At 39.9% G+C, this 13,400-nt stretch overlaps 1 protein-coding gene across 1 annotated transcript in view; it reads right to left on the reverse strand.

Annotated features, from left to right (window-relative positions):
• The window catches only part of pwwp2a (PWWP domain containing 2A), an 88,257-nt gene that overhangs the window by 24,424 nt on the left and 50,433 nt on the right, over positions 1-13,400 (reverse strand). The window contains exon 2 of the mRNA XM_039775940.1: positions 3,188-4,946. Within this exon, the coding sequence (XP_039631874.1) occupies positions 3,218-4,946 (1,729 nt within the window). The 3' untranslated portion in view covers positions 3,188-3,217. The remainder of the gene's footprint in view (positions 1-3,187; positions 4,947-13,400) is intronic.

Raw genomic sequence — 13,400 nt, forward strand, 5'->3', positions numbered from 1 at the left:
TCTCTGATCTGCAAACAGATAAGAAAAAACAACAAGGCCAGTGACCATTATAAATAATCCAACATTTGGATGTTCAGCACACATCAATGTGTGTCCTGTTGTCAAGTAGTTCACTGCAATTCATAGTGTGACCATATTCATAAAAAAACATCACGCTAAACTCTACAGGAGGATGAAAATTCAAACAAAATCAACACTGCAAATTGCATTGGTTGCAGACAGTAAGAACCTCCCCATCTGATACCTTACAAGGTTAGTGCAATGGATTCATATTTATAGTCTACAAAGCAGGGCTTTACCCCGGGGTTCAACATTACCCTTAATATCATTCATTTTAAGCTCTTAGCTATGAATTTGTTTTCCTTATATCTAGTATTATAGGCACATATTAACGGTTGAGGGAAAAAAAGGAGTCATGTAGACCCAAAAAAACTGAAATCTGAGAAACCTACAAGGTTTTCATTCAGGTTACAAAGCAAACTCAGAATAGTAAGAAAAAAATTGCATTTCAGTTATTTTCAATGTTTTCATAAAATCTGAGAACAAATAGCAATGACTACTTATAGGCAGGCATGGCATTCAGAAAACTAAGTTTCCCTTCAAGTAATAAAAAGTAAAACAAACAGCAATACCTTTTAGTGAGAAATATACCAGACTGTGTTTTTCTCAGCTCAAATATCATTTCAGATAGTAGGCCGAGACCTCAGCCCTGCACCTAGAAATTTCACACATTAAATATTTTTTAAAGGAAACCTTCTTTGCAATTCACACATATCTAGTGCTGTTTGTTCACACGGTGGCCTTTAAATGCTTCTGGGAAGGGCTTGTTTCCTTTATCAAGAAGGGCAAGATAACGCACATGGAATGGTAGAGACCACAAACCGATCAGAGACTACCAATTTAGTCAAGAGATGTGGAATGGTTCTGCTTAGCCTTAGACTGTATGCATGATGGCCTGATCAAGTGGAGTTACTGCACGCCTGTTGGCTCAAGCTATACACAATGTTCCCACCGACAAGGAAGCAAGGCAATCAAGTTATACTTACTGCTTCCCACCTGAAATTTTCCTGAGTAGTAAAAAAAGGGGAGAAGATAAGCGCAGGGGGGCCAGGCAGAAAATCTCCTTCATCCTCAACCCCACCACCATCTTCAAGCAGTTTATATATATATTCTTGCATTCTGTCTAAATGAAACTAGACAGATTAGAATGTTCCTATCTTTGGCAGCAACACATCACCTTACCTTTTCTTAAATCAAGTAGGTAAACATGCACACACAATAATAAATAAACTCCCAGCAATATTGAGCTGCTCTGAAGAATTATTAGGGTTAAATTCAGCCCCCATGAACCAGGCCCATTGAAAGGGAAGCATCTCCTTTGACACAAAGCAAAATCAATACTTTCTATTATGAAGAAAAAAACCAAAAAACAAACCAAAGCACACCACACACACTGTTGTGTTGACCCTGAAGGTGAAAGAAATCAAGTGTCTCAAAATCCACAAAGCCATCAGAGTGATACAGGTAGAAGATGTGAGAAGTAGAAAAGTGGAGAAACCAACAAAAAAAAGTATATGGACACCTCTAGTAACAAGGCCTTCCTCAAATAACTAATTACCAACATAAGGACTCCTCAATGACACCAACATTCATCGTGTATTCCAGTAAAATATTTTCTACAAAGACACTACCAAATGTTGTTTGTCATTCGTTTTAAAACAAATAATTTTCAGTCAGTCAATTCATTCTTAGAAAAAAATGTCTGTGGCATAATGGAAAACCTAAAAAGTGGATCATGTGCTCCCTAAAAGCAAATATCAGCGCTACACACTAATGTCTTTCGATAGGGCGCAGCACCTGTATCAGGTTTGGCTTAGTGTTTCATGTGCAGCTGTTTTGCTTTTAGGGCATGTGGACACAGCTTTAAATGTTAAGTGCTAATTTGAACAAGATGTTCTTTAACTCAAATAAACGCCACCAACATTTCAGAGGACAACCTGGAGGTGCCAAGTACATTTTTATTGCATTCTTTTATTTATTTTTAAACGTATTTGCTTCATTTGCAAAATACAGGGTGGAAATAGTGCAAAATGGGCATATTCATGAATATGGTGGCCTATGCGCAGGTTTTACATAACCTTTCATAAAGATGAAAATGGACTAACCTGCCTGTCCAACACCGTTTAAGGGGAACACAGGGATGGAAGACGAGCCCAAACAGGGTTAGCAGTGCTAGGTGAGCATTCCTGACCAGGGTCTCACATACATCAAGTGCCAAATAAAGTAGCAGCAAAAACCTACCTCAAGATTTCAGCATGTTCTAAACTCTAATGGGATCTATTAAAATGAAAGTTGGCAGTTGATTAGGAATGCAAGTGTCAGGTGTGCAGTCAGCAAATTACCAGTAATGCACACTGACAGCATCTGACTTTTCTATATTGATTGGCGGGGTCATTAGGTACAATCTAACAACAGTCAAGGGGGGGTTTTGGGTTGAAACAAACTTTATACCAAAGTGAAAAAGTGGTTATTCCAGAAACTCACTTTTGTCACACCAGCAGGTCACATTTAAGAAGGGGCAGCAAAGAGCTATCAAAATGGTATATGGGCTTATGGTCTCTCACTATCAGTATGTTCCGATTCGAAAAAGTCAAATCTTTAAACAGATTTTCATTTAATTTACTCAGACTTGTCAATATTTACATATAAAACACATTTTATAACTCCTAGATGTAGTAGAGAGATAAAAATAAGACGTAGTGTTTTAAATGTGCCAAGTGATTACAGTATTATTGTTGGAAATGACTGCTTATACGTCATTTCTCTCGTATGCAAGACTGTTAATTTATCTTGTATTTTCAAGGCCAATCCACCTGTACCATAAAGTCACTGGAAAGTCACTGAGGACTCTTAACTCATGACTTTTAAAAGTAGTTATGAACACTATTGCCAAAAAAAAACCAAACCCACACGCATCGGGGAGGAGAGGGCATCTCATTAGCTCTCAAGACCAATGCGAGTGTCTCATTTGACAACATTTCCAATTCTCAGTGACCATTTCAGTAATGAACATGCCACCACTGCTAATCCCACCCCCTCCCTGTCCCACCCCCTGGTAGATCTAACAGGTTGGTGAGGATGAGGGTCAGGAACAATGGAGATCTGGGGGCACAGCCTGCTTGCCTACCTTCCTTCCTTCCTTCCTGTTCTGCTGCATTCACGTCTCAAACTGAGTCAGCAGGGCCCGCACTTCAGGAGTAAGCTGCTTGGCAGCCTTCGCCGCCTCTGTGATGGCCTTACGGTACAGACCCTTTCTCTTCTTGTTAAAGCGCAATTGGAAGTTTTCTAAAAATGGGGAGAGCTGTGTCAGGCCCAGGAAAGATGTTGTTGGTGACCCGAACCAAGAGATGCGGGCCTCCTGCCTCACTAAAAGGCCATTATCTTTCCGGCTCACAGTTATCGCCAGGATCCGGGCTGGCCACCAAGGGAAGCCATATATTTTGGCCCACACAATGTCCCCTACACATATGGTCCTGCCATCTGGAGTCACGCACTTTGATACATTTTTGGAAAAGATTTTTGCTTGCAAGGAATTACTGAGCTTTTGTCCGTCCTTCGGAGAGGAGGATGAGGAGGCGGTGGCAGTGGCGGCAGTGGCACTGCTGGAAGTGGAGGGTGTGTGCAAAGAGCCAGGAGGAGGAAAGTCGAATGTTTCAGTAGAACTACACTCTGAGTTGGAGGACTTAAGGTCATCTGCACTATCACTACTACACACCGAAGCACTAGAGGAGTCTGGCTTTTTCTGATTTAGGCTCATGTAAACTGTGATATTGCCCTTGCTGCCCCGCTTTTCCCGTTTTTCCTCCCGCTCCTCAGACAGCACTACCAGTTCTTTATTCTCAACTGCAGCCTCGAGCTCAGGGCCTTTAGTGGGGCTCTGGTTTTCAGAAGAAGTGGCCTCACCTGCCGAGGAGCGAGTTGAGGTGCAACGGGGAGTAGCAGTCTTGGGCACCCCTTTACAGCTGCCCTGTACTTTCTCGAAGCCCACCTTACAAGAGGAAGAGTCATTCTCTTCATTACGGTACCTTTGGGGCTTGATGCGTATCCTTGGAGGGAGAGAGGCTGCGTTGCTGCCGCTGTTCTGGAGCCGACGAGTATGATGGACCTTCGAAACTGCGGCATTGGTACCCCCACCACCACGCTCTCGCTGCCTTTTCTGTGCCTTCTCCTTGGCCATCTTCAACACCTCTCGTGCTTTTGAGTGGTCCACATTCTTGTTCTGCAAAACCTTCTTGGTGTTTAACTGCACACGAGAGCTGTTTGTCCGAGAGACTGTCGCTGTCCCCACTCGGACCACCCTGCCTCTCGAGTGGGAGACGCCAGAAACCTTCACCACTGCGCCATGACGCTTTGGCCCCTCACTCCCCCTGCCTCTCTCATCCACTTTATGGTCAGTCCGGAGTCTCTTATTTACAGCTGCGACATTCTCGCTTCGTCTCCTTTTGCCCTCCTCGCCTCTGTAATCAGTAGTATGCCCCCTTTTCACGTCTTTTTTATCAGCCATGATGGTATTCTTGCACTTGTCACAAAGGACTTGCCGTGGTCGAAGTTTAATCGCATTCATGATGGATGTAGGCTCCTCCCTGTAGAGCTTTCGCTTTGGCCTCTTAATCTTTCGAGGAGGGGGCTGAGGTATTGATTGGTTGTAAGAGTCCCTGATAAACAAAGGTGGAGGGTATGGGGCTCCTTCATGGAACAGAGGAGGGTGTTTAGAAGTCCACAGGTTAGTCGGGGCAGGAGGATTATTGGCAGGTTCCTCTGGAGTGGCACCTGTAATTTCTTTGCTTTCGGTCTGGAATACTTCATTCTTTAGATGCATAGATTCAGGTTTATCCCTGTATTCACGTTTTGGAAAAACTGTCACTGGTATTCCATAAGGTCCAAACCTGAGGAACATGGGGTTGTTTTTGGGGGTTTGGGAAGAAAGAAAGAGAGAGAGAAAGAAAAAAAAAAAGTGAGTGGGCTTATAGTAAAAAGCTTGACATTAAAATCTAAACCTTTAACTGCTCACAAGAAGCAGTGAGCCAATTACGTTAAAAACTAATTTCAGGTACAAATAAACCAGCTAATCCAAGTCAAAAAGAGCGGGGAAAAATACCACACACACACACACAGTACAGGTATTCTCTGGAAATAATTTCACACCTCAATTACTACTACTTGCCTGCACCAGGGATCAGAGAAAAATTATGAAAGTCACTCAAGTAAGATAACTAAACAGGCACAATCAGTCACTCCTGACAAGTCTTTTTTTTTTTTAAATTGCTGGTAACTTATTCCAAAATTGTTTGAACAAACATATGAATAGAATAAATATGTGCTCATTGATTTTCAAAGTCGACATCAACACACTTGTGCAAATGAGTGAGAATGGCATCTGTGCCCTCCCTGTCTTGTGCCAGTCTGATTGTGATCTCATCATCACTGGCTAACTTCATTAACCTTGTCGTCACTCCCAGACCTCCTGCGCAGATGTCATCTGAGGGCTCCCCAAAGAGGTATTACTATATGAGCAGCAGATTGGATGAAGAACAAACACCACTGCTCACTCATGTTTTGTAAATCATTAATGTGCTAAACATGTACATTAAATGCAGTATTCCATTCTAAGGGGCATCTGTACATACACTAGGAAAGAGATATGTGTTCTGTACTGTTACGGAAACAAGAACGGAACTTTTAAATTCAGCACAACAGTAGTAGACAGCGCCTGTTAAATTACTCTTAACCACAGAAAGCCTTGTGATAATTGTTGGGCAAGTCATTAAGCTTCTTATAAAGATTACTTTGTACTACTAAATAGAAAACACTTTGAAGCACTGCCCTAGAATATACAGTATATGAGATATCTTACTTTTAATACAATATGGTAGAAGAGATGTACATGGTGGTCCAGATCTAATTATGCAGATCCAGATCATCTGGATGACTTTGATTTATGCAGGGACGATTACAGTTTGGTGCGAAGGCAATTCTTCGGTTCGCACACTTCGATGGTCCGGGATTTTTCGGGTAATTTTCTATGTAATAAACTTAAGTTATAGCGTACTGAAAATTGCATAATTAGATCTGGACCATCCTATACAAATCATTACACTATGGTGGCAGTTTGAGCATTTACATACTCAATATCCATCCATTATCCAACCCGGTATATCCTAACTACAGGGTCACGGGGGTCTGCTGGAGCCAATACAATTTCATTTAACATTATGCAGGAAATATTCACATAAAAGTAGATGGAAACAACTTTTTGTCCAAGTTCAATGGATACAGACATACACACACACTGACCCGAACAAACACCAGAATCACTAAAAAGAAAATGAAAAAGAAAAATCTTCTGACTTGTTGTTCTATCTACCATAATTAAAATTTCTAACCAACCACTTTACTACAGAATCAACTCAGCCTCAACAAACATCACAAGCACCTTGGTAGGGTGATTATCATCCTAGTCATCAACAATCAAATGAAAGCCCCCTCTTCATAGAGTACATTATTTATTCTTGAACTGAAACTAACATAATTGGAATTTTACACTCTAAATAGATCTGTAATTTGACGTAACCTTTGCACTTTGACAAAAATTTACTGAACTTCTTTCTCATTCTTTCATGATTTGCCTGTTTTGGAATTATTTCAAATAGAAGATGTGCTGTCAGAGACTACTGTGACATACTGGGACTGACACTACGTTGGCTCATTTGACTAATCTTAATATACAGCCCTCACGTTTGCAGTAGAGATGCTCCCATCAGGTGTTTTTAGGCCAATACTGATTTCATGTTACTTGATCAGCCAATTCCTGATTTTGATTTTTCTTCCCTTTAAAAAAATTTTTACACTAAATCTCCTACATAACCAGATTGATAAAATCCTTGTGTTCTAGATTAACCTCCCTAGTGTCAGACCGGAGTGTCACACAGGCTGTGAAAACAGTGCTAACAGTGTTAGTCCCAAGCATTACTCGGGCAGTGGTATAAGCACTTCTTCATAAAGATATAATGGCATCTGGTGAGAAACGTTTTTCAGCAGCCAAGATGTTGCACACCCTTATCAGTGATAGCAGCAATAAAAGTGAGGAGTCTCTCATCAGCAGTGATGACAAAGTAAATTTGTCTTCAGGCAGTGAAATTCAAATGGACAGAGAAACCAAAAGAGACTCTGATGAATTTGAAAGTGTGACGTTTGCGTTTGTGTTGACCCTGCTTCAAACAAACCGGCACCACTGTGTTTTGATTTTGTGGGGCAGCCAGGAATTTTGACGTCCAAGATTCACTGAACTTACTTCAAGTTATTTTTTAATGATCACATGATCAAAAGCATCGTTGAGATGAACTGTTATGCTGAACGATGTCGGGTAAATGACTGTACACCTAAGATGTTTTCCTGTTCAAACATCATCATTATTATCATGATAATGATTCATTTCATATTATTATACACAATTATTTCAATCATTATAGTTTTTACACTTCAGACATTGTACTTTTAGTAATTTTTCAAGCCAAAAAATGCAATGCTTTTTACATGTTTTTTATGTGAGAAAATTAAACACTAACAAGGTTAAAGTGTACTTTTACAATTAATATACTGTATCGACCACAGGCGTTAATTGCTTATTTTTTATTAAGAAGATGAAATTCTGTAGGTTTAATGTTCAGTGACCATAAAATACTAAAATAAATACAATTTCCTTAAAATGCATATTTTTAACTAACAAAATACGTACTAAAATATTTATCCATAACACATGGCATAAAAGAAAATAAAATACTTCTCATAATTACAAGCTGTCTATGTTTTTGTAATGTACCTATCTGAAAGAAAGCTTTGTAAACTTGGAGAGGAATCAGCTAACTCTTAAGAATTACGCAGTACAGAGTGCTGCCCCATTGGCTTTCATAAGACGACACTGGCAATACCGTATCTTCGCCATATCACTGGCCTATCAGTCTTATTAATCTTTGTCTTGAGAAAATACCTCCAGATAGACAGATGTCTTACTGAAAACATCAAGCGTTGCCCCCCATTGCTGAGGTCTTTCACTTGCAAGTTGCTGAGCCCTGGCGACTGCTTCGTTTCAATGCTCTCTCCATCAGTATCGCTACATGGCAGTATTTGCTGTACATAGGTCTATCGTAGTAAGATGGATGCAAGCACCAAAAAAATCTGATGTGTATGCATGTGCCATCTAGTGGTTGAGCATGAGCAGACTGCTCCATTGTATATTTATATTATATATTTAAATTTATTATATATATAGTATATATATTTACAGTAGAGTCTCGCTTATCCAACCTTCACTTATCCAACATTCTGTATTATCCGACGTCCCACCACAAAAAAAAAACACACGCATCAATCGGCAACAAGAACTGCAAGTTGCGAGCAAGAGCGTAGTCTATTTATTGTTGCTAAGTTAATTTTTTCAGTTATTTTTCTGTTTTATTGTAAAACATAATTACAGTGGATTATGTGGCCAGTCCTCTCTGGCATGTGTGTGTGTGTGTGTGTTTGTGCGCCTGTTTCTCTTTCTCTCTCTTGTGTGCGGCTGCCTGTCTCTCGTGTGCGTGTGCGTGCCTGTGTCTCTCTCTCTCTCTCTCTCTCTCTCTCTCTCTCTCTCTTGCTGCACAGGGAATGCACAGGGAGAGACTGAACACATGCGGAAATCATCGGCGCACACAAACCAAAAGAGAAACTGGCTCGTTCGTATACCTAGTGTGTGGGCGTGAACAGATGCAAAAGTTTGGCGAACTTTTTGGTCATAACCCGATTTGTATGTGTTCAGAGACGTTCATGAACCGAGGTTCTACTGTATTAGGTTCGTAATGTGTAAAATTATAGGAGAGGAAAGGCAAGACACATGACAGCCCGCATGGAGTTTGCTAAAAGACACCTGAAGGACTCTGAGATGGTGAGAAATATGATTCTCTGGTCTGATGAGACCAAGATAGAACTTTTTGGCCTTAATTCTAAGCAGTATGTGTGGAGACAATCGGGCACTGCTCATCACTTGTCCAATACAGTCCCCACAGTGAAGTATGGCGGTGGCAGCATCATGCTGTGGGGGTGTTTTTGAGCTGCAGGGACAGGACGATTGGTTGCAATCGAGGGAAAGATGAATGCGGCCAAGTACAGGAATATCCTGGACAAAAACCTTCTCCAGAGTGCTAAGGACCTCAGACTGGGCCGAAGGTTTACCTTCCAACAAGACAATGACCCTAAGCACACAGCTAAAATAACGAAGGAGTGGCTTCACAACAACTCTGTGACTGTTCTTGAATGGCCCAGCCAGAGCCCTGACTTAAACCCAATTGAGCATCTCTGAGAGACCTAAAATGGCTGTCCACCAACGCTTACCATCCAACCTGACAGAACTGGAGAGGATCTGCAAGGAGGAATGGCAGAGGATCCCCAAATCCAGGTGTGAAAAACTTGTTGCATCTTTCCCAAGAAGACTCCTGGCTGTATGAGCTCAAAAGGGGGCTTCTACTAAATACTGAGCAAAGGGTCTGAATACTTAGGACCATGTGATATTTCAGTTTTTCTTTTTTAATAAATTTGCAACAATTTCAAAAATTCTTTTTTTTGTCTGTCAATATGGGGAGCTGTGTGTACATTAATGAGGGAAAAAATTAATTAAAAATTATTTTAGCAAATGGCTGCAATATAACAAAGAGTGAAAAATTGAAGGGGGTCTGAATACTTTCCGTACCCTTTCTGTATCCACTCTGTGTGTGTGTGTGTGTGTGTGTGTATGTATATCACACACACACACACACACACACACACACTAGCTGTACCCCGTGGCTGCGCTGACATAGTAATGAAACAGGAGAAACTTTACAAATCAATAGACGTTAGCACTGTATCTGATCGTGTTCAGCTATGACGGGAGTGTCTCCCCTGTGTGGAGAGAAAAGCACATGGCAGTGATATCTCTGCCATTCAGCAGCTACCCTCTAAAACACATGGCGCTCTGATCTCTCTCTAAAAAATGTCAAACGTTACTCCTTAACAATCTGTAGATGATAATGTCTGTTGAAGAAACAGGTATTGCTAGCTAAGCGGAGGCGAGGTGTGCTCCAACACATGGTGAGATGTCGATCAACTCTAACACCCTGCTCCCCTGCTGTCGGCCCACAGCCACTCTGTTGGATTTGCATAAATACATCGGTTTATGGTACTTACCTACATAGAGCAATGAGAGAAGTTGCAAAAATCAACTGGAAAGTTCAAGTAAAATTATAGAAAACAACCAGATCTAAATCTGTTAAGTAATTCTCTCATGAAAAGCAGACAGACATACAGACAGAATGTGCTTGGACCACAAAATTTTTTAAACCGTTTCTTAGCGAGCACCTATGGGCTAAGGGTAACCTACATTCCAAATTTCAAGTACCAAGTCCTCATGGTTCGGGAGATTTCGTGATGAATGAGTCACTGGTATTTAACTTATATATATATAGATAGATAGATACTGTATAGAGATAGATATAGAGATAGACAGAGAGATAATTTGTGGAGATCCCAGAGTAATTGTTCTCCCTCAAAATTTCACTAAAGAAGAGAGAAGTACATTTCTAAGTGTACTGTATTCCCCCCAAACTAACAGAAGTGCACTGGTTAATATTTTAATGGAAGCATTTGTTTATTTTTAGTTTGTGCATTCATTTTAATAACCACTGATCTAAAGGCACAATCATTTAACTAATATATTTCAACATTTATGAGGAAAGGCAAAAGCAAACAACGGCATCAGTCCTCTCTGCATCCAACAGTCCTCTGCAATTGAGGCTTAGCTGACGATAAATCGATGGACAAATTGGCAGTGTGCCCTAATGCTAAACCTTTCATTTCCTCCTTTCATCGAGAGCTTTACTGCTGCAGGTGATGTCTGGAAAGCTCCCAGAAGGATGTTCAGTTGAGCTAGTATAAGGCTTGTTATTTTGGTTTGGGACACTCCTTATAGTTCAGAAGGTATGCCAGAGGAGCATTTGTTCTTTCACTAAATATGAATAAGGAGAATCTGCTTAACAACTTTAACAGCCAAGTTTGGTTCATTGCACTGCTGTGCCATGCAGTCAAGCGTCTTGGCAGCAGTATACAGAACAAAAGAAAAGTCAGTGCATTACATTTGCATCGCTATTTCTGTTTCATCACCCTGAAAGTGTGCTGATCTCTTTGTACAGTACTTGCCCCCTTTGTCAGATCCTCTGTATATTTTACACAATAAATTGCAGTATTGCACCTGTGTGAACACATGGTACAAGTTTTAAATCATTACTTTTTTTAATATAAGAAACACAGTTACCCAACACCCTTGTGTGATTAAAGTAATTGCCCTATAGTTTCAATATTTAGCTACAGCACCCTTAAGCAGCAATAATCACAGCTAAATGCTTACTTTTAAGTCTTCCACATCATCGTTAAGGAATTTTAACCAACCCTTCTTTGCAGATCTGCTCCAACTCGCAAACACTGGTATGTTTGCTTACTTCAGCATCTCTAATGGGTTCATGTCGGGACTTTGACTAATTTTGTATCTCTGAGCCTTTCAGAGATAGGCTTGGTTTTGGTGTTTTGGGTCATTTCCAGCTGCTTAACTTACATTAAGACTTACACTTAAGGTTATAGACAGATAGGTAGACACTCTTATTCTTAAAAAGTACTCTAGTAAAGTGCACAATTCATAGCTTCTTCAGTAATGGCAAGTCTTCATAGATAGAGATAGAGAGATAGATTGCCTTTTGTCTAAAAATCTGAAGCCATTCATTGTGACAAATATTCAAAAGCAGAGGATATCAGGAAGGGAAAATATTTAATCACATTTCTGAATATGAATATAAATCTTTTCTGGAATATCCTTTGATCAAGGCTTAGTGATTGCCTTGAAACCTTCTGATGATAACTACACTCTCAAGTCGAGGGTCAATATATAGTGATGTCTAGATTAACAGGGTTGGCTGTGTACAATCAGTGGAGTAACATTCTCAATTCACTTTAGTAAGCCATTTTGAGGGAGTAACAGTCAGTCAGTCATTCATTGTCCAACCCGCTATATCCTAACAAAGAGACCAATTACCTATTCAAATGGGTAAATATGCACTGGTCTAAAGTTTCATAACACATCCATTTTTACAGTTTTTTTTCCACAATGTAATCAGTTGAAATGCATTGAATGGCCTTTTTTTAAAAAATGATGAAAAGGAAAATAGTAAACTGACAAAGGTTTAAAATTTTAAGTTTAGGTCAGCAAAAACTGAAACAAAAAGGACATTTCGGAACATTTCTAAAGTACTACGTGGACAATATTACACTGGCATAAAACAAATAAACAATGGTAAATAAAAATACAAATTTTTACTCAATCTTTTGATTCAATGTAGTCTATTTTACTGATGTAACAGTCAAATGGCGGTAACCCTTTTGATTCAGAATGCCAGTCACTTTATCAAGTCATTAACTGCCTCCAGCGAATGAATCCCATGGGGGCCATCACACTTCCTACTCAGTATTTGACAGTTGGTGTCGCACACTGAGGAACCAATCCTTTCTTCCACAATTCAATGTCGTACAAACATCCTGTGTGATGAACTAAGGATTTCAAATTTAGATTCATTGGTCCATAATAACATCTTGGAAGAAAGTCTTTTAGTTTACTGCTTACCGTTTCAACATTTTAGGTTATTCACTGAAATTTCAACTGATTAAACTTAAAGAAAAACTGAGATGTTCTAAAACGTTGGACTGCTAGTGTTTTTCATGTGTTATGCTGCACTCCATCTGGTGTCCCAGTTTTTAAAAAGCACTCAAATAACACACGTAATATTATATATAAACAGTTCAGGGAATATAGAATACTACATGTTTATAAAGTGGGGAAGTGTCTTGCTCTTTCAGTGACAAAAGTGAGCATTAATAATCATAAGAGGCTGTCATTTTGTAAAGACTAGTTGACTTATTGTGACCTTTAGCCAGATGAATTAATGTTAGAATTCTGATGCTTATGTAAAGTGCTTGTTCTTGTAAAAACCCATTTCCTTCAAATGCAGATTTACACATGATAGTCCTCCACAGGCAAACTTTTACATGTCAGAAATACAAGCATTTCCACCAAAGTACCACCCCAAACAAGCACATGAGGCAGCACCAAAAAAGCTTTCCGAATGCTAGAAAATGTAGAAGCAGACACGTAAATAAACATTTCCTTGTCAGATTAGGGGATCCTCTGAAGTTGTAAACTACTGTGAAATTTAAAGGCAGAGTCCTATTGAGCTCAATGAGGCAGGTGGTGAAACTCAAGGATGCAATCGCTAAGCTCCTCCCCTTAA

The sequence above is a fragment of the Polypterus senegalus genome, chromosome 13, assembly GCF_016835505.1.
Source record: "Polypterus senegalus isolate Bchr_013 chromosome 13, ASM1683550v1, whole genome shotgun sequence".
In the NCBI taxonomy this organism is placed as follows: Eukaryota; Metazoa; Chordata; class Cladistia; order Polypteriformes; family Polypteridae; genus Polypterus; species Polypterus senegalus.